The sequence below is a fragment of the Vitis riparia genome, chromosome 15 (assembly GCF_004353265.1).
Source record: "Vitis riparia cultivar Riparia Gloire de Montpellier isolate 1030 chromosome 15, EGFV_Vit.rip_1.0, whole genome shotgun sequence".
Classification (NCBI taxonomy): Eukaryota; Viridiplantae; Streptophyta; class Magnoliopsida; order Vitales; family Vitaceae; genus Vitis; species Vitis riparia.
Window position 1 is genome coordinate 4,023,303 of NC_048445.1, and position 19,170 is coordinate 4,042,472.

A 19,170-nucleotide genomic window follows, 5' to 3' on the forward strand; every position below is an offset into this window, starting at 1 on the left:
AAACTCAAAAACCTTTTTCTTGCCGAGTTTCTTTACTTTCATGGAGCCCAATCCCTTCAGATTGACTTGGGCTGCTTATAAGATAAAAGGGATTATTCACTTTTAGGGGATGTTGAGGCTAGAGAAGTAGAGATGCTTTCTTGACCTACTCCTCCTTGGAGAGCCAAACCCCCAGGCGCCGGTAACCGTGATACCCATCTCAGATTTTGGAATAAGTGACTGTTTTATTTAGAAAGGTGTGCCACCATATCTACCATACCAATCACTCTCGCATTTCCATACGTACTTACTCTTTGGTTATTAATCAGTATTGAAAAGATGTTGGATTGGCATATGATTTATGCGATCAACTAATAGTATTAAAATGGCAAAGTCATTCTTCAAATTCCAAAGGGGTAGTAGGCCGGAATGGATATGTTCTACACCAAGGTTAGACTTCAAGTCCCAAAGAGAACCTCTGTCTCAATCTGATTCCTTCTCAACCGGGTTTTTTTTTCTTTGCAAGGTTTGCCTCCTATGAAATGTTTTTAAAATGCATGGCATTTTTGAAGTGTGTGTTCATCTCAGAGCAATGAATTAAGCCATTCAATTTGCAATGGAGTCAGGGGTTTTCTGGACAACCGGCTTTTTGTCCGGAATGCTGACAAGTACGTCCTGGTGGTGGTAGTCGTGGTGGTGGGTCAGAGATTCCGATCGTAGGCGTCCAGAGAGAGAGAGAGAAACAGCAGAAATCACCTCGGAGACTCTGTGTTTTTGGAAAACTGCAAAGGACGTTTCATTATGTGGGCCCCAACCCACCACCATCATCTCGAAAGAAGAGACACCCAGACAGTATACACCCCATTTCCACCTGATCACCTACACCACCACCACAACAACTCTTTTCTTCTCCTTGGCACCCATTCCGGGTAAGAAGCTTCATGGCATAAGTAGGTGTTTTGAGCAATTGGGTTATGTTGAAAGCTATGTTTGAAAGGGGAGGGGAGGGGTGTGGCTTGATGGGGTTGTTGAGTTGAGAGCAATGCAAACAAGAATGGGATTCTAGGGCAGCTTTTACCAAGTGATGGAATGTGTGGGGGGGAGGAAAGTGAAAAGCATAATGAGATGATTTTGGGATAACACACCCCGACCAAAAATATAAAAAAACAAAACACAATGAGAGGTTGAGCCATGAAGACAAAAGGCTAATAATGTTAGAACGTGTCATCAATCTATCCTACTTTTGTTGTGCTCTGATTCTGATTCGTCTGGCGCTAAGAGACATGGGTTCTTATTGGAGTTTGGATCCTGAATGACTTCTCTCTCGTACCCTCTCTTATCTCCCTTGCCCCCCTCTTGTCTTCTGTTTTCCACCATGCAATTCAACAAGTTCTACATTTTTCCTATCATGTCGTAAATCAAAACGGTGATCACTATGTTGGTAACTTGGTATTAAAAAAATTAAGGCAAAAGAAAACAATCCGTTTCATAGGTTCCTCTTTTCACAAAGCTTGTGTCAAGAAGAATGAATACCTCTTATAGATGCCTCTTTTTCACAAAGCCGTGTGTATAGTTAAGGTCCTTTCATCATGTGGGAGACATGGATAGACATCTGTAAACGGGTTTTTCCTCCAAGAAAGAAGCCACGTACCAATGGCTCCTTGGATGATGATTTTTTACTATATATAGGTAACGTAGAAGGAAGAAATCTATTACTCATAACATTTTCCATCCTTCATCTTTTTTCTTTTCCTTCCTTTTTCTTTACAACTTGAGTGCTAAATTGACCAAAGAAGGGGAATCAATCCATAAGAGTACCCACATTCTCTTTGCTTATAGGCGTAAATTAAAGTTTGATAGAAAAAGTGGATGTTTGATAAATAACTTAATAACTTAAAGTAATTTAATAATTTAATTTAAGTAATTAAGCATATTTAATAAAATAATTTAATGATATGAATTAAAGTTAAAAACAACTTTAAGTAATAAATAAAAATAATTAATTTATTCTTCATTTTACCTTTTTACTTTTCATTTGTCTCAATTATTTTCATGATTTTTTTTTGCTATTCCACAACCTTTATTATTACTTAATCTCCTTTACCCTAATTATAATTTATGGAGATAAATATGTTAATTTAATAATTTAAATTAAGTTTTAAGTTAATTTTATTAAACAATCTTAATACTTAAAGTAAGAATAAGTAAAAAATTTTAAGTTATCAACTTCAATATAATTTAACTTAAAATTAAAAATTGTTGCTATAGAAAGGTAAGAGGCAAAATGTTCTTTAATATTCCCACTTTATTGCTCTCTAATAAATGCATAAAAAAAAGGGGGAATTAAATGACCAAAAATCCACCCCCCATAGTTAGAGTATAATAGTTAGAACATATTCCCCTGTAGTCTGAGAATAGCAGTTAGAAAATATTCCCCCTGTAGTTGGAGTATAGTAGTTAGAACATATTCCCTTGTACATCATCAAGTGATTAGACCTAATTTTGTTTTCATGGGCCTATGGCGCATGTCTTCTTGGGCAGTTGAGACAAAGTTGGTGTTGTTACCTTCTTTTGTTCCTATGCTGAATAAAAAGATGTTCTAATTTTTATCTCTTGTCCCTCCTCAAAAAGAGCAAACAAGTCTTTCGTGGGTGTCTTATTTCACGAAGGCACATGTCTAGTTGATGTGTTGTTATTGCTTGAAGATCATAAATAGGCATTTGCTAAAAAACAAACCATTCTAAGAACTTAACCACCGACCGCTATTAAGTAGTATTTAAACTTAAGTTAAATTAAGATGTATTTGGATTAAAGAACATACTCTCAGTGCAACAAGATGATGGTGCTTTTAGGGATAGCAATGGGACGGGTTGGGATGGGGGCATTTAGGGATAGCAATGGGACGGGTTCGGGATGGGTTGCCCCCATCCCAACCCCGCCCCGTTTATTCAAAATTTTTCTCATCCCCATCCCATTTAAAAAATTGAATGGAGCGAGACGGGTATGATAAATTCCTATACCATACCCGCCCATCTCGTCTAACTTTTTTTTTTGAATTTTAATTTTTTTATTTAAAAAATTACTTTAAATTTTTTTAATTATATTAAAACAAATATATTTTATAAATAATTAAATTATTATATTTTTTATAACTTATTTGATTAAAAATATTTTATAATTGTCTATATATTAAAAATAGTAAAATAAAAATTAAATTAAATTAATTTTATATATAATTGGGACAGGACGGGACGGGGCAATACTCGAACTCACCCCGGGTTAAAAAAAAAACTCTCAAACCCATCCCAAATCCATTTATTAAAATTGAACCCTGTCCTATTAAGGACGAAACGGGGTGGGTACCCGAAAAAACCTGCCACATTACCATCCCTCGGTGCTTTACTCCTAAAGATTGAATGACCAAGGCTATTGGTGGCGGTACAGTCTCAAGCACTGGAGTACATGAAGCTCCTTGAGTGTCCCTCCAAACACAGAATGATGAACTAGGACTTGGGTGTGAGGATGTGACTGTTACTTTATTGTTGTTAGTTCTTTACTGTTAGGCCTGAGCCCACTGTGTTTCACAGGGGCTTCTCCTCAGAGATTGGTCCAAGTCCACACTAATAAACCTAGCCTCAAAAGGGAGGCCAAAACCATCACTCAGTGGACCTGTTCAAGGCCCTACAAGGGCACCACCACTACAGAGATGATCATACAGAGAAACTGCAATTTTTATTATTTGAATCATTCTTCTCTTCCATTCATTTTTCTATTTCAGGGAATTTGTCCTCTTTTATCCATATTAACATTTCCATTTCAGCTATGCCTTATCCATGGTCAAGCTGTGCCTGTGGGATCACTTCTTCCCTCTACAGCCACTCATTCATCTCAAACACTTAGGAATTGGATTTCCTGACCACCATACATGACCCGGATATTTGTGATTTGCCCATGTCAATATTGCATTGATGAAGGGAATTTTATAGCTGGCCCTCAGCACTTCAAAAAAGATAACATGAATAAGGCACATATTTGGGCACAACAGAGGTGTATCCTATCCAATGAAATACCATCAAATGCCTATCCAACAGCCATGTCAGCACTATCTTGATGAATGAAATGAGTGGTTCTCCACCTCCAAACTTGGGAGAAGAAGCATCTCTACATACCTAATGAAAATTATCTATCTCCTCCACTCCATGTAAAACCAGAAAAACAAAAACAAAAACAAAAAAGGATCCATCCAATTCCCCAGTGGCCTGAGAAATCTCTCACCTAGCCTGAAGGATTTTTTTCAGAAGCCATGGCCTCAACCACCACCCCACTTTCCATCTCCTCCTCATCCACCCTCATTGATGGCAAGGCTCCTCGCCAATCTGCCGCCGCATCGTCCCAATGCGTTACTCTCCCTACACTCCCTCCTCCTCCTGTGCCATCTCAGAACCGGCCTGGGAAAGGCACCACTTACTGTGAGTACAACTCATACAGATAGTGATTTAGACATTTTGGGTATGCATATCTGTTTGTTGTAGCCATTGATCTTGGTGTTTTCCAGGTCGTAAGATCGCTCGCAATGTCATCGCCATGGCCACTGGGGAAGCTCCTGCAGAGGTTGGTACAACTGAGGTGCCAGAGATTATCAAAACAGTTCAAGAGGCTGTAAGAATTTTAGTTTTGTCTCATAAAAATGCATTGTCTTCTCTTGCTGTTGAAGCTGCTTGTGTATTCTCTCTTTTTTTGACAAGATTGTTTCTCGAATGTGAAGTGGGACAAAGTTGAAGATAAGTATGCAGTGAGCTCCCTTGCAGCAGCTGGTTTTGTTGGATTGTGGGTCTCTTCAGGGATGGTCTCGGTGAGAATCAATCGACCATGATTCCAATTTAGGCCCTAGATTTGCTTGCAGTTTAACTTCTTAATGATGATTCAATTAGTGAGTAGGTTTCTGAGAGATGACCGGATGTCTTTTGTAACAGGCCATTGATAGGCTTCCTTTGGTTCCTGGTGTGCTTGAGATTGTAGGCATTGGCTACTCTGGGGTAAGTTGATTATAGTTTTCTGTATGTATCCATGTACAATTTGTAGACACTGTCGGTTCGATCAATGTAAGTCCTTATTAGCATTTTGAAGTACATTCATGATTGACCTTAAACATCAGACCCTTTGGTTTTTCAACCCTCACATTTTAGCCATTTTCAGTGTGGATTCTGGTTTGGTTACTCTTGGACTTTGTATAAATTTTGAAAGAAAAAAAAAAAAAATCATGTTTGCAATGCCTGTTTACCCATCTAATCATCCTTCATTCCAACAGACCTAAATTATCTGATCAATAATGTCCATGAAAGAAACCCCAGTGAATGTGGGTTATGTTTTCTTCCTAGTTTTTTATGCATCCTCTTTATCTTCCCATTTCTTGCAGTGGTTTGCATACAAGAACCTGATTTTCAAACCAGACAGGTATGTATCAATTCTCTATCAAAATAAAAAACAAAACCTTTACATCTGATTCATTCAGTGATTTACTGCTTACTGCAAATGGTTAATGAAATGCCAGGGATGCTTTGATACAAAAAATCAAGGACACATACAAGGAAATAATAGGGAGCAGCTAAAGGAAGTTGAAAGAAGAAATGCTGCTGAGATGAGGCAAAGTTTTGATTTCTGAAGCAAATATCCTGCAGCATTAGTGCATGAAAATGTGACCATGCTTCTTTTTGTTCTCGTAAGGTTCTAACCCATGTAAGGTGCTTTTCTTGAAGATACTTGTAACTATTATATATATGCATTATTTCCCTGTCTGTAGCACTATTTAATGCCATAATGATATTTCTTTGGTTAATTGAAAGTTCTTGATCACCCAGAATGTATATTAGTCCATATCATTCAACTTATTTTTCTGCTAAGACCCAGACTATATAACAATACATTCAATTCAACTGAAATTTTTGCTATAGCTATTAGAAAAGAAGAGTTGTGAAGCAGAGAGAAAGGTATCTAGAAACAAGGAACTTGCAAGGTACTCAAACTGTATAAGATCTCGGCGTGTATGTCTTTTGTCTGTGACATGAACACATGAGGATAGAGTAGCTATAGAAAAGAGCAGTAGCTCAATTGGGGCTAGTAGCTTTTGTCAAAGCACGGGATTTTTTGTTAGCCAACTTTCCTAGAAAACCAGAAATGGGGCATGCAAAGGAAAAATTTTATGGTTAGTCCTGAATTTGGAGTGACTTTACTTTCACAATAGCCAGTTTAAGAGTCACTCTGAGTCTCTAAAAGTCCTCTCTAACTAAACCATACTTTGTTTTAATAACTTCTGCCTACAGTGGAAGACAATAAAGAACTGGACAAACAATGTCTTATTGTGTAGCCCAAATGAAACCAAAAGGACAGAATGGAAAAGGAATGAGAGCAAGTTAGCCACCTCTATTCCCACAAGAAAACTTCAAAACAGATCCCTTGAAAGCATAGAAATGGAGTAACAGTGAGTATTTGAGATAAATTTCCCACAGAGGCCATATCAAAAGGGAAGAGGTAAGATCTAGGTGAGCTCTTACCTGATCTCCAATAAATTGGGAAGGATGGAAACACTCACGATTTTGAGACCTCATAGGACTAGATAACTGCTTGCCAATAACCCCCTGTTTTCATGATCACATCAAATCCCAAAGAGCATTACAAGATTATTTAGAAAGGAGAAAAAATGTGAATACTGTCTACCAATCCATGGGAAGTATGAACTATGAAGGCCAAAATATTCAGAAATCACCTTGATAAGAATGGCATCTCCTTTTGGAACATATTTCCTCCAACGTGTTTCACACCTGGAAGAAAAATGTTAAATCAACGGTACAAATTTCTGAAAACTCTTTCTTTTAAGCTATTGATACTAACAGAGCCCCATCATTTTGGTCAGCCAGACCGGTTCAAACTGATCACCATTTGTACTGTTCGTGGAATGTAATGCAATGACTACAATCATAAATCTAAATGTGTTAACCATTGGCTGTGGCAGCAGCCATGGAAATGTTTAAAGTGGTGGTGGTGATCAGTGATGGTAGTGTAGGGGTTGCAACAACAGTGGAATCAAAACAAGAAGTAAACGAAGACAAAAGAAATAAAGGAAAAGAAATGAATACACGAACTGAAGCATCTGCATTATTGATTAAAGTTACTTTGGTTGATCATACTCCAAACACTAATTGCATAAAACAGAACCATTACAGAGTTATTCCCTTTTGCAAAGTTGTTTCCTAAACAATTGCAAACAGTACCATGAAAATTAACCATATGTTGTTTACTTGAAGATTTCCATAACCCAATAACAAGAGACATAGCATTCATATCTGATGCCAGCAAATCCAGCTCCAATTGCCAAGTCCAGGAACTCCTTCCTTGTCCTCTCCTTTCCTCCAGGGTTTTGAGTCAACATTATCAAATCTGTTTGGCAGATAGCTTTCACAGTAGATCCCTTTTCCGGTATTTCTGGAAGAACCCCCTCCACAACGATCACCTTCCCATGCTCTGGTAGAGCTTTGTAGCAGTTCTTCAACAACTTTAAGCAGTGATCATCACTCCAATCATGAAGTATCCACTACATACACACATATATTTTATCATCACCAAATTATCAGATCCAAAATAGCATAACAAGGTTATAAAAAACCTTTTTTCTTTTAACTGTCAATACAGCAGCCAATATGCTGGTTAGGAATGCTGGAAAGACTCAAACTCACCTTCATAAAAATGGCATCTCCTTTGGGAACACTTTCAAACATATCCCCTCCAATGTGTTTCACACCTGCAACAAAATTGAATTATTCCATTCGGTGAATTTATCTTGAGCCCAAACTAAACTAACACTTCAATAAAATTATTTGGAAGCAGGAAGTAAAAAGTGATACCAGGATACGCCACAGCATGTTCTATAACATGAGGCAAGTCAAAATTAATAGCCTCAATATGGGGGTATTTGGATGTGATTATGCTAAGGGTGGTTCCCAGACCGCCACCAACATCCACCACCCGCGTAAGGTGCTCAAAACCCTTGTAGGACTCAAGGATCTTATTAACAATTACCGTTGTGTGGTTGAACATTGCTGTGTTGAAAACCTGATTGAATCTGGGGTCCTTGCCAGGGTACTCAAATGCATGAGATCCATGGACCCTGTTAAATGGTATTCCTCCTTCAATAATCGCATTTTTCAGTTGGGACCTGAAGTGAATGGAAAGCTGAAGTTATCTAACTGGAAAAGACACAGCAATGAACAAAGAGATCTAGAAAATGTGCATAAAATCATAGTTCTTCTATCAGATCATCATTTTACTAATATCTCTTCACTACTAATATTAGTACTTCAACACGATCCCAAACCCACAATTCACACCTAACAGCTTACTATTTTCGTAGATCTAATTTGAAAAAGTAGACGATGAGATAAGGCATAAAAAAATCACTTCTAGGTGCTGAAGGTGAAAACATGGTCTCTTCATATTTCCCCTTTGTCTTGGTCTGTATCATTAAATGGAACCACCTTTTAGGTTTGGAATTCACCATGAGTCTAAACAGAGTAAGTTAAATGGTTGATTTCAAATTGCTAAGCCTGGTCTTTTTAGGTTTGAAATGCAAAAAGTCTAAACGTGATTGTCACTTGTTTGGTACATATGAAAAAACCCAACAAAATTAGAACTTTTTGGTTTGGAGACCAGGATTTATTTTCAGTAATCACAACATACCAAATCGGTTTACAGATAAATCCATGGAAATTGGGTTTATGGGTTGTGATTATGAGAATTGTGGGGGCGTTAGCAAAGGAACAATAGTTAAAAGTATGCTCAGCAGGGCGAGGGAGAGGGAAAAGGAGCAAACTGACCAGCTATCCATGAAGACCTTGTCCTGGATCAAAGCCAGTAGTGGGCCGAAGGAAACTCCATCTTGATTACTGGCAAAGTATTTGGAGACAGGTGTGAGTGCGTACACCCTCTCATCACCATCAATGGCAGAGCAACTGAGAACAGAGTGAGTGGTAAGAAGGTAGAGCATACGATCCAGGATGATGGGTGCCTCTTGGTTCTTTGTAGGCAGCCGGGAAGCTATTTCTGAGGCAGAGGCCTGACCCAATTTGGCAATGATATCAAAAAGGCCTAGCTCAATGGAGGTGTGCATAACCATGGGCAACACAGACGAAGTCACCAATTGCATGGCGTAGGAGCAGGGCTCTACATCACCATCCTCATGGCATAGCCTGCTGCTCTGTTTCTCTTCTGCTGAAGGCTCCATTATTGGCTCTGCTTGGTAAACAACTTTCCCTTTCTCTCACTCTATTCCTCCGTGATGATCCAAACCACCACACCTCTGTACATTATATAGAATGGTGTAGAAATGGATACCTACATGTACAATTTCTGCCACCTTCTTGGGGATGTTGTGCATTGAATAGGTGCAGTCTCTGGCCAAGCTGTCGCCACCCCAGCCATTTTTAAAATTTTTTTATTTTATTATTCCCCTGTTTTTTAAGTCTGGCTTGAAAACATCTTCAAGTGACGCATTTGATGATGAAAATTTCTAGACTTCTCCTAGCTCATCTATCCGATTATTTAATGAAATAGTTTTAGGCACATATAAATTGAATTTCTGCAAAATCTTGATAATAAACGAAAAATAACATGTGAATTATCCAAGTTAAATATTTTATTCCTTGCTCTGTAACCCTTGGAGGAGGACATCCATAGCCATACGCGGTCCATGCGGACTGTGGGAATGTGGGATGAAAGCCCTACGTTGTCCCACATTTTTATCTTATCTCTACGCAGTAATATAAAAATAATTATTAAATACAAATTTTTAAAAAATAATTCAAATTTATTACTCTCTTTCATTGGTGTCTTGGACCTTCACGTGCTTTCATTTCAACCCTTTCCCTCTGGCCTCCTTTTGGACTTTGGCATGCAGAATGCAGAATGTTGTGTAGACAGATGCGGATCTCCATTAGGGATCATAAGGGGATTATTTTTTTTGTGGGGTAACTGTCTCATCCCAAATGATGAGTTTGAATTTTAACTAAATTGATTTGGAATAGGTTTAAGAATTTTCTTAAAATTCGAAATGAGTTCGGGTATTGCCTTGTCTAGTCGAATTATATATAAAATTAATTTTTATAATTAAATTGAATTAAATTTTATTTTACTATTTTTAATATATAGATAATAATAAAATATTTTTTAATAAAATAAGTTATAAAAAATATAATAATATAATTATTTATAAAATTTATTTATTTTAATGCAATTAAAAATGTTAAAAGTAAGTTTTTAAAAATTAAAAATTTTTCAAAAAAAAATTAAACAGGATAGGGTGGGACAAATATGAGAATTTCTCATACTCACCCCTTCCTGTCTTGTTTAATTTTTTAAATGGGATGTGAATGAGAATTATTTTGAATAAACAGGATAAGTTGGGATGAGGGTTCCTATCCCAAACCCACCTGTTGTCATCCCTAATCTCCATGATTGCTTCTGAATTTTACTGAAAAGAAGAGTAAAAATTGGCAACCCGCCAATTATCATAGTGCAACATCCCTTCAAAATTTTTGAATTATCAGCTGCTACATCATCATACATAATTACACACTAGCAATCTAGGTAATGATTGCTAGTGTGTAATTAACCTTGTCAATTTATTTTAGTATTGCTCCTTATTCATTAAACTAAATATCAGATATGTTTGATTCTCAATAAGTATTAAGAAATGAAAACAAATGTTAAGTGAAATATTTTTTTTGTGTTTGCTTATGATATGAAAAATATTGAAGAAAATTAAATATAATTAAAATTAGTTGAAAAATAATTTAATTTTTATATTGATGAGTTAAAATAAATTAAATAAATTTGAAGTAAAATATAAAAATATTTTATTAACTTTTGTTAGATTTTGGTGACCTGAATTCTTTATAGTCCAATCTAAAAAGCTTGTGTTGCAACATATATGGTAAAGTTAAAAGGAAGGGGAGGAGGGGTGGGGGAGGGGCCTGTTGGGATGTGAGGGCTTGCCCCGCGGTATGGACCTACCTTGTTTAGTACTCTTCTATATATATATAAATGTGATGATGTTTAGTTTTAGGGTTATGATGAAGATTATGCTTGTAGCCGATTTGTTCACAACTCTTTTTTTTTTTACCAATTTTTTTATATGTGTTTTTATTTGGTTTTTTCCTTATTGTCTATTCTCAACAACTTTAAATTTATTTTTTATTTTACTTCACATCTTTCCTTTTATTTTTTCTCTTTATATTTTTTCTTTTACATTTTCCCTTAAATTTTCCAACAACCAAACATAATCTTCTAGGTAAAGCACAATTTCAAACAATATTAATTATAATGTTTCATATCACGATCAATCTAGGATCATACCAACACTAATCGGTATCATTTTAGGAAAAGCCTTTTAAGAAAAAACTTTCATTCTATCATCTAAAAATCAATCAATATCCAAAAAGAATAATTTAAAGTCTTTTATGATATTGAAATGTCATCATTTAAGTGACTCATACTTACAATCAAAAGCAAAATTATTGGACCTTGAAGTAGTCCTAGCATCTAAGTACTTCATTGATTTAAAATTTTGTCAAATAATAATTTTATAAATGTATTTCATATATAAAACTTATTTTTAAGGAATTGTTAAACACATTTACATAAAATTTTCTAGACTATGTTTGGTTTCCAAAAAATTTGAGAGAAAAAAAAAAAAAGTAAGAGGAAAATAAATTTAAAATCAATAAATTATTTTTATATGCTACTTCAAACTTATTTTACTTATTTTAATTCTTCAATATAAAAAATAAATAATTTAAAAATATATAAATTTCTAACTAATTTTAATAATATTCTATTTTCTTTTATATTTTTTATAATAAAATTTAAGTACCCTATTAGTGATTTATATAGAACCTTCTACATGTGCCACGTAGTCTTACTTATATACACCTTCATATAAGTCTGTTCAAATATTTCGGGTCAAGGCCTGATTAGAGCCCAATCCAATCCCTTTAGGGTCGGGTTTGGACTGGTCTTTTAAGCCCGAGCCGCCCGTTCCATGGGCAAATCCTAGTTGGGCTGAGTATTAAAACCTAATATGTGTATATGGTAAGCATTATCCAAAAATGTTATGCAAGAGAGGAGATTTGAAACTTCCAAAAGCTGAAAATTTTGGCATGATAACTATTGAACTACTTTTGGGCTTGGGACAGGCATGGACTCCAGTTTAACATCCAACTCAGCCCAAGAACTATCCAATGGCCCATTTGGGGTTCGGTAGGGGAGTCCTGAGCCTAGCCTGGAGCCCAACCAAGAGGGCCTGAGCCCAGCCTGGTCTGGCCCATTTACATGAGGTCATGTAGTAAGTGAGGGAATAATGGTGATAATTTTGACACGTATCACAACATAATTTAAAAAAAAAAATACAAATTTAGCGGGTTTGAGTTAGGTGTAATCATATTTGGGTCATAGTAGTAGATCATGTTCGGGTGACTGTTCAACCCGTATAACCTATTTAGTTAATCATGTCAAAACGACTTTTATGATCCAACTTGTTTATTGAGTGTAAAATAATATTGCCTACGTGGTAATGAAAATGTAGTACAATTTGCTGAAATGTCTTAAATAATTTGATGGAAGTGGTGGCGATAAATGGAAGTTTACAACAACAACGGAATCAAATGAAGACGTGGATCACATCATTCACATACCAGCACATGTTCATTAATCAAATATAATTATTTTGGTTTCTCACCATCCAAACACAACTTTTCACTCACAAACGTGAATAGATAGATAAGAGTCGACTATAAATACTGTTTACTTGAAGAATTCCATGATCCAGTAATTATACACAAGGCACTCAAATCTGATGCCAGCAAATCCAGCTGCCATTGCCAGGTCCAGGAACTCCTGCCTCGTCCGTTCCCTTCCTCCAGGGATTTGAGTCATCATAATCAAATCTAGTTGACAGAGAGATTGCACAGAAGCACTCCTCTCCGGTATTTCTGGAAGAAACCCCTCCACCACAATTGCCATTCCATGCTCTGGTAAAGCTTTGTAGCAGTTCTTCAACAACTTCAAGCACTGATCATCACTCCAGTCATGAAGTATCCACTATGTATGATTTGACAAATCATTAGATCAGAAATGGTATTATCATGTTTAGTATATTAAGAGAAACTTAAACCCACCTTCAGAAACATGGCTTCTCCGTTGGGAACACTCTCAAACATATCTCCTCCAAGGTGTTCCACCCCTGCAACAAATTTGAACCACCCAATTTCAACTCGGGGAACTTGTGAATTCAAAACAAAACTTGGTGAAATGAAATGAGACAATACAAAGAAATACCAGGATAAGGCAAAGCATGCTGTATAACGTGAGGCAAGTCAAAATTTATGGCCATAATGCTGGGGTATTTGGATGTGATAATACCAAGTGTGGTTCCCAGACCGCCACCAACATCCACCACCTGCTTAAGATGCCCGAAACCCTTGTAGGATTCAAGGATCTTATTTACAATTATCGTTGTGTGGTTGAACATTGCTGTGTTGAAAACCTGATTGAATCTGGGGTCCTTGCCAAGGTACTCGAATGCATGAGATCCATGGACCCTGTTAAATGGTATTCCTCCTTCAATAATCGCATTTTTCAGTTGGGACCTGAAGTGAATCGAAAGCTGAGGTTATCTAACTGGAAAAGACAAAGCAATGAACAAAGAGATCTAGAAAATGTGCATAAAATCATAGTTCTTCTATCAGATCATCATTTTACTAACATCTCTTCACTACTAATATTAGTACTTCAACACGATCTCAAACCCTCAATTCACACCTAACAGCTTACTATTTTCGTACATCTAATTTGAAAAAGTACACGATGAGATAAGGCATAAAAAGAATCACTTCTAGGTGATGAAGGTGAAAACATGGTCTCTTCATATTTCCCCTTTGTCTTGGTCTGTATCATTAAATGGAACCACCTTTTAGGTTTGGAATTCACCGTGAGTCTAAACAGAGTAAGTTAAATGGTTGATTTCAAATTGCTAAGCCTGGTCTTTTTAGGTTTGAAATGCAAAAAGTCTAAACGTGATTGTCACTTGTTTGGTTCATATGAAAAAAACCCAACAAAAGAACTTTTTGGTTTGGAGACCAGGATTTATTTTCAGTAATCACAACATACCAAATGGGTTTACAGATAAATCCATGGAAATTGGGTTTATGGGTTGTGATTATGAAAATTGTGGGGGCGTTAGCAAAGGAACAATAGTTAAAAGTATGCTCAGCAGGGCGAGGGAGAGGGAAAAGGAGCAAACTGACCAGCTATCCATGAAGACCTTGTCCTGGATCAAAGCCAGTAGTGGGCCGAAGGAAACTCCATCTTGATTACTGGCAAAGTATTTGGAGACAGGTGTGAGTGCGTACACCCTCCCATCACCATCAATGGCAGAGCAACTGAGAACAGAGTGAGTGGTAAGAAGGTAGAGCATACGATCCAGCATGATGGGTGCCTCTGGGTTCTTTGTAGGCAGCCGGGAAGCTATTTCTGAGGCAGAGGCCTGACCCAATTTGGCAATGATATCAAAAAGGCCTAGCTCAATGGAGGTCTGCATAACCATGGGCAACACAGACGAGGTCACCAATTGCATGGCGTAGGAGCAGGGCTCTACATCACCATCCTCATGGCATAGCCTGCAGCTCTGTTTCTCTTTTGCTGAAGACCCCATAATTGGCTCTGCTTGGTAAACAACTTTCCCTTTCTCTCACTCAATTCCTCCGTGATGATCCAAACCACCACACCTCTGTAAATTATATAGAATGCTCTGGAAATGGATATCTACACGGTCAATTTCTGCCACGTTTTTAGGCAGGTCGTCTCTGGCCAAGCTCTCGTCACCCCACCCATTTTTTTATTTTATTCCCCTGTTTTATAACTCTGGTTTGAAAACATCTTCAAGTGATGCATTTGATGATGAAAATTTCTAGACTTCGCCTAGCTCATCTATCCGATTATTTGACGAAATAGTTTTAGGCACAAGTAAATTGAATTTCTGCGCATGCACATCCAAGCAAAATCTCGATAATAAATGGAAAAAAAACATGTGAATTATCCAAGTTACATATTTTACTCCCTTGTTCTTTAACTATTGGAGGAGGACATCGCGGTCCGGGTGGGTATGAATGTGGGATGAAAGCACTACGTTGTCCCACATTTTATTTTTATCTCGATGCACTAATATAAAAATAATTATTAAATACAAATTTTTTAAAAATAATTCAAATTTTTTACTCTCTTTCATCGGTGTCTTGGAGGGATAAGTTTGAATATTGTGTTGATAGATGTGGATGTCCATTAGGGATGATAATGCACCGATTTTTTTTGGGGTACCCGTCCATCCCTAATGGGATGAGTTTGAATTTTAATTAAATTGGTTTGAAATAGGTCTGGGAATTTTTTTAAAACCTGGGATGAGTTTCAGGTATTGTCTTTCAGGTATTGTCTTGTCCTATCACATCCGGATTATATATAAAATTAAATTTTATTTTATTATTTTTAACATATAGATAATAATAAAACATTTTTTTTAATAAAATAAGTTATAAAAAATATAATAATTTAATTAGTTATAAAATCTATTTATTTTAATGCAATTAAAAATGTTAAAAGTAATTTTTAAAAAATTAAAAAATTTTCAAAAAAAAATTAAATTGGACGGGGTGGGATAGGTATGAGAATTTCTCATACCTACCCCTTCCTGTTCTGTTTAATTTTTTAAATGGGATAGGAATGAGAATTATTTTGAATAAACAGAACGGGTTGGGATGGAGACCTGTCTTGAACCCACCTGTTGTCATCCCTAATCTCCATGATTGCTTCTGAATTTTACTCAAAAGAAGAGTAAAAATTGGCAACCCACCATTTATCATAGTGCAACATCCTCTTCAAAATCATTGAATTGTCAGTTGCTAAATCACCATACTCGAGCACTCTAAATCTAGATAATGACTATTGGTGTGTAATTAACTTTGTCAATTTATTTTAGTCTTGCTCCTTCTTCATTAAACTAAAAACCAGATATGTTTGATTCCCAATAAGTATTAAAAAATGAAAACAAATGTTAAGTGAAATAATTTTTTTTTGTGTTTGCTTATAATATGAAAAATATTGAAGAAAATTAAATATAATTAAAATTAGTTGAAAAATAATTTAATTTTTATATTGAAGAGTTAAAATAAATTAAATAAGTTTGAAGTAGAATATAAAAATAATTTATTAACTTTTGTTAGAGTTTGGTGACCTGAATTCTTTATGGTCCAATCTAAAAAGCTTGTGTTGCAACTTATATGAAATAGTTAAAAATATGAGATTTTTTTGGGGAGGGGGGTCTATGGTGGTATTGGTTTGATCTTGTCGGGGGTGCGAGGGCTTGCCTTCCCGGTATGTACCTACCTTATTTCGTACTCTTTTATATATATATATATATATATATATATATATATATATATATATATATATATATATATATATATATATGTAATGATGTTTAGTTTTATGGTTATGATGAAGATTAGGCTTCTAATGTAGTCGTTTGTTCACAATTCTTTTTTTTTTTTTACCTATTTTTTATATGTGTTTTTATCAATGTTTTCAGAAATCGGACCGATCATTGAATTGGAAAAATTATCAATTCACGATTCACTGGTCAAACCGACAATTGAACTACGGTTGAACCGATAATGTAATAAATATATAATTTATATATTATATAAAATTTCAAATAATTAGAAAAATTTAAAATATATAAAATTACAAATTTTAATAATGTTTGATTTTTATATTTGGTATATTAAATTAAATGATAAAGTTTAATATTTTAAATTTTGTTAAATAGAAATATGTAATATTTAAGAATGAAGATATATTTAAGATGAAAAAATTTATAATATTTAATTTATTTTTTTGTCTTTGTATTTTATTGTTTTAAAATTATTCTATTAATTAGTTTATATTATTTTTTATCAATATTATTATATTATTATTATTATAAAAATAAAAGAGAATTTAAATGTTTACATTCTTTAAAGATTTTATATAATAAAAATTTGAAATAAAAACAATAATCTTAGATTCTTTTATATATATATATTAACAATATCATTTAATAAATATGGTGGTTCAATGGTTCAAAGCTTCAAACTTTGAGATTTGTCCAACCCTCAAAGAAGCAAGGTTTTGCCTCTATTTAGTCCCAGTGTCAATTGCACATCGGAAGCACATGACTTCTGAGAAAACAAAGGCTATGGTTGATTAAGAAAAACACCCAAAAGAAGGGGAGGAGGGGATTGAATTGGGTTTTTAAAATCTTTTCAATCACAACAAATTCAAACACAATCTAAGCAAAATAAAGAGATAGAGTTAGAGAATTCAAACTCAAGTTTATAGTGGTTTGACACTTCCTTACCTACGCCCACTCTCCTCAATCTCCTAACCGAGTGAGGGTTCCACTAACTTGAAGCTTCAACCAAGCTTTCAATCTTCTTACACTTGGATTTCGGCTCCAATGGGCTCTTACACAATCTCTTCAAGATTCAAACCTCTTGAAGGCTTTAACACTCAGTTTTTTACAAGAAATAATCCCTCAACCTAGCTTAAGGATAGCTCAAATACAAGACAAAGTTAGGATGACACACAAGAGTGCACTAAAGGATATGCAAGTGGTGATTTAATGCACTATGAAGGAAATGAAAGCTTTTTGATCAAGAACAGGTAGGTAGACTATTGAATGCAAGTGTTCTCTTGTCAATAAATGAAGTGGAGCTCTCAATTTATAGGTTTCTAAGCTCGAGAGTCAAAAGCATCAAAAAGTAACCTTGTCCGGTCGAGCTAGGGATCGACCAGTTTACTAGCCGTTGGAGCATTTAATGCTTGACAGATTACCGTTGCCTTAACCGGTCCTCGATCAGACTAGGTCAACCGATTGAACCGATTGGCCATAGCCTCGACCGGTTGAGCCTTTTTGGCCCCGAAAACCTATTTTTTTAATTCCTTTCTTTTCTAACACTTAGGCAAGGTCTTTAGGTCAATTATTAAGCCAATTATAAAATATTTTGCCTAAGATACATTAGTTAAAAACTCGAGTTTTAATGAAATCAAAGTTTTAAAGAATAAACCGAGTTTTCTAAGTTGCATGAAACGTGTGAAAATCCTAAGTGCACTCATGTATTCATCTTACATTAGTTTCCTATGATCACAAGTCTTCCAAACGTCTCCATCTTGTATCCATTTGGTCATTTGATGAATTTTTGAGTTTATGCCTGAGATTCTTAATCATTAAACCAATTAGTCGCTTAACTATGGTTTGTTATAATCAAAACCCGATTAGGAGAACCCTTGGGCTAACAACTTCTATATGCTCTAAGTGCTTTATAAATACCTTCAACATCCAAGCCAAACATGCCAGCAAATTAGGCTTGAAACATGGCCCAAAGTTAAGTTTTATAAGCTTGTCATTGGATTGGGCCTAGTGGCTTGGACCAAATTCAATTAGTTTTAGTTTTGAAAGTTTTGGGCTTGATGGATAATGGGCCTCTTAATAATTAACAAATTTTTGTAACAATTATGGTCTGACTGATTTGTAAAAAACTTGATAGTTTGTAAAAAACCGGACAATTTGTAAAAAAATGGACAGATGATTTGTAAAAAACTGGACAGTGGTTCAACCGTCGTTTGAATGGTTCAATACCTGTTTGACCATGAAGTAGTTTATTTAGATGGACTAAACCAGAAAGTTCACAGGTCGACTGTTCGATCGATCGGACTAGTTCGGTTTTTAAAACAATGGTTTTTATTTGGTTTTTTCCTTATTGTCTATTCTCAAAACTTTAAATCAATAAAGTACTTAGGTGTAATTGTATTCGGGTCATAATGGTAGATCATGTTCGGGTTTGATTGTTCAACCTGTATAACCCATTTAGTTAATCATGCCAAAATTGACCTTTATGATCCAACTTGTTGGTTGAGTGTAAAATAATATTGCCCACTTGGTAATGAAAATGTAGTACAATTTGCTGAAATGTCTCAAGTAATTTGATGGAAGTGGTGGCGATAAATGAAGTTTACAACAACAATGGAATCAAATGAAGATATGGATCACATCAT

At 35.4% G+C, this 19,170-nt stretch overlaps 3 protein-coding genes across 3 annotated transcripts; 1 reads left to right on the forward strand and 2 right to left on the reverse strand.

Annotated features, from left to right (window-relative positions):
- The first annotated feature begins 4,152 nt into the window (after positions 1-4,152).
- LOC117932825 (protein CURVATURE THYLAKOID 1B, chloroplastic) lies at positions 4,153-5,832 on the forward strand. Its single transcript, XM_034854161.1, has 6 exons — positions 4,153-4,448; positions 4,535-4,638; positions 4,745-4,831; positions 4,953-5,015; positions 5,396-5,433; positions 5,531-5,832. Exons 1-6 carry the CDS (start codon positions 4,283-4,285, stop codon positions 5,586-5,588), a joined length of 516 nt encoding a protein of 171 aa, XP_034710052.1. The 5' UTR covers positions 4,153-4,282; the 3' UTR covers positions 5,589-5,832.
- A 1,273-nt stretch (positions 5,833-7,105) lies between these two features.
- On the reverse strand, positions 7,106-9,268 carry LOC117932824 (caffeic acid 3-O-methyltransferase-like). Its single transcript, XM_034854159.1, has 4 exons — positions 8,847-9,268; positions 7,878-8,188; positions 7,710-7,774; positions 7,106-7,567 (listed from the first exon to the last, which is right to left on the reverse strand). Exons 1-4 carry the CDS (start codon positions 9,251-9,253, stop codon positions 7,271-7,273), a joined length of 1,080 nt encoding a protein of 359 aa, XP_034710050.1. The 5' UTR covers positions 9,254-9,268; the 3' UTR covers positions 7,106-7,270.
- Positions 9,269-12,682: 3,414 nt separating this feature from the next.
- LOC117931793 (anthranilate N-methyltransferase-like) lies at positions 12,683-14,752 on the reverse strand. Its single transcript, XM_034852863.1, has 4 exons — positions 14,331-14,752; positions 13,363-13,673; positions 13,203-13,267; positions 12,683-13,125 (listed from the first exon to the last, which is right to left on the reverse strand). Exons 1-4 carry the CDS (start codon positions 14,735-14,737, stop codon positions 12,829-12,831), a joined length of 1,080 nt encoding a protein of 359 aa, XP_034708754.1. The 5' UTR covers positions 14,738-14,752; the 3' UTR covers positions 12,683-12,828.
- Positions 14,753-19,170: the final 4,418 nt, after the last annotated feature.

Coding starts and splice junctions, on each gene's coding strand:
- LOC117932824 (XM_034854159.1), bottom strand. CDS start 9,253: ATGGAGCCTTCAGCAGAAGAGAAACAGAGCAGCAGGCTATGCCATGAG. Junction 7,775..7,877: donor ACATGCTGTGGCGTATCCTG/GTATCACTTTTT, acceptor ATTTTGTTGCAG/GTGTGAAACACATTGGAGGG. Junction 7,568..7,709: donor GAGATGCCATTTTTATGAAG/GTGAGTTTGAGT, acceptor GTGTGTATGTAG/TGGATACTTCATGATTGGAG.
- LOC117932825 (XM_034854161.1), top strand. CDS start 4,283: ATGGCCTCAACCACCACCCCACTTTCCATCTCCTCCTCATCCACCCTC. Junction 4,449..4,534: donor TGGGAAAGGCACCACTTACT/GTGAGTACAACT, acceptor GGTGTTTTCCAG/GTCGTAAGATCGCTCGCAAT. Junction 4,639..4,744: donor TCAAAACAGTTCAAGAGGCT/GTAAGAATTTTA, acceptor TCGAATGTGAAG/TGGGACAAAGTTGAAGATAA.
- LOC117931793 (XM_034852863.1), bottom strand. CDS start 14,737: ATGGGGTCTTCAGCAAAAGAGAAACAGAGCTGCAGGCTATGCCATGAG. Junction 13,674..14,330: donor AAGGTCTTCATGGATAGCTG/GTCAGTTTGCTC, acceptor GATTCACTTCAG/GTCCCAACTGAAAAATGCGA. Junction 13,126..13,202: donor GAGAAGCCATGTTTCTGAAG/GTGGGTTTAAGT, acceptor AATCATACATAG/TGGATACTTCATGACTGGAG.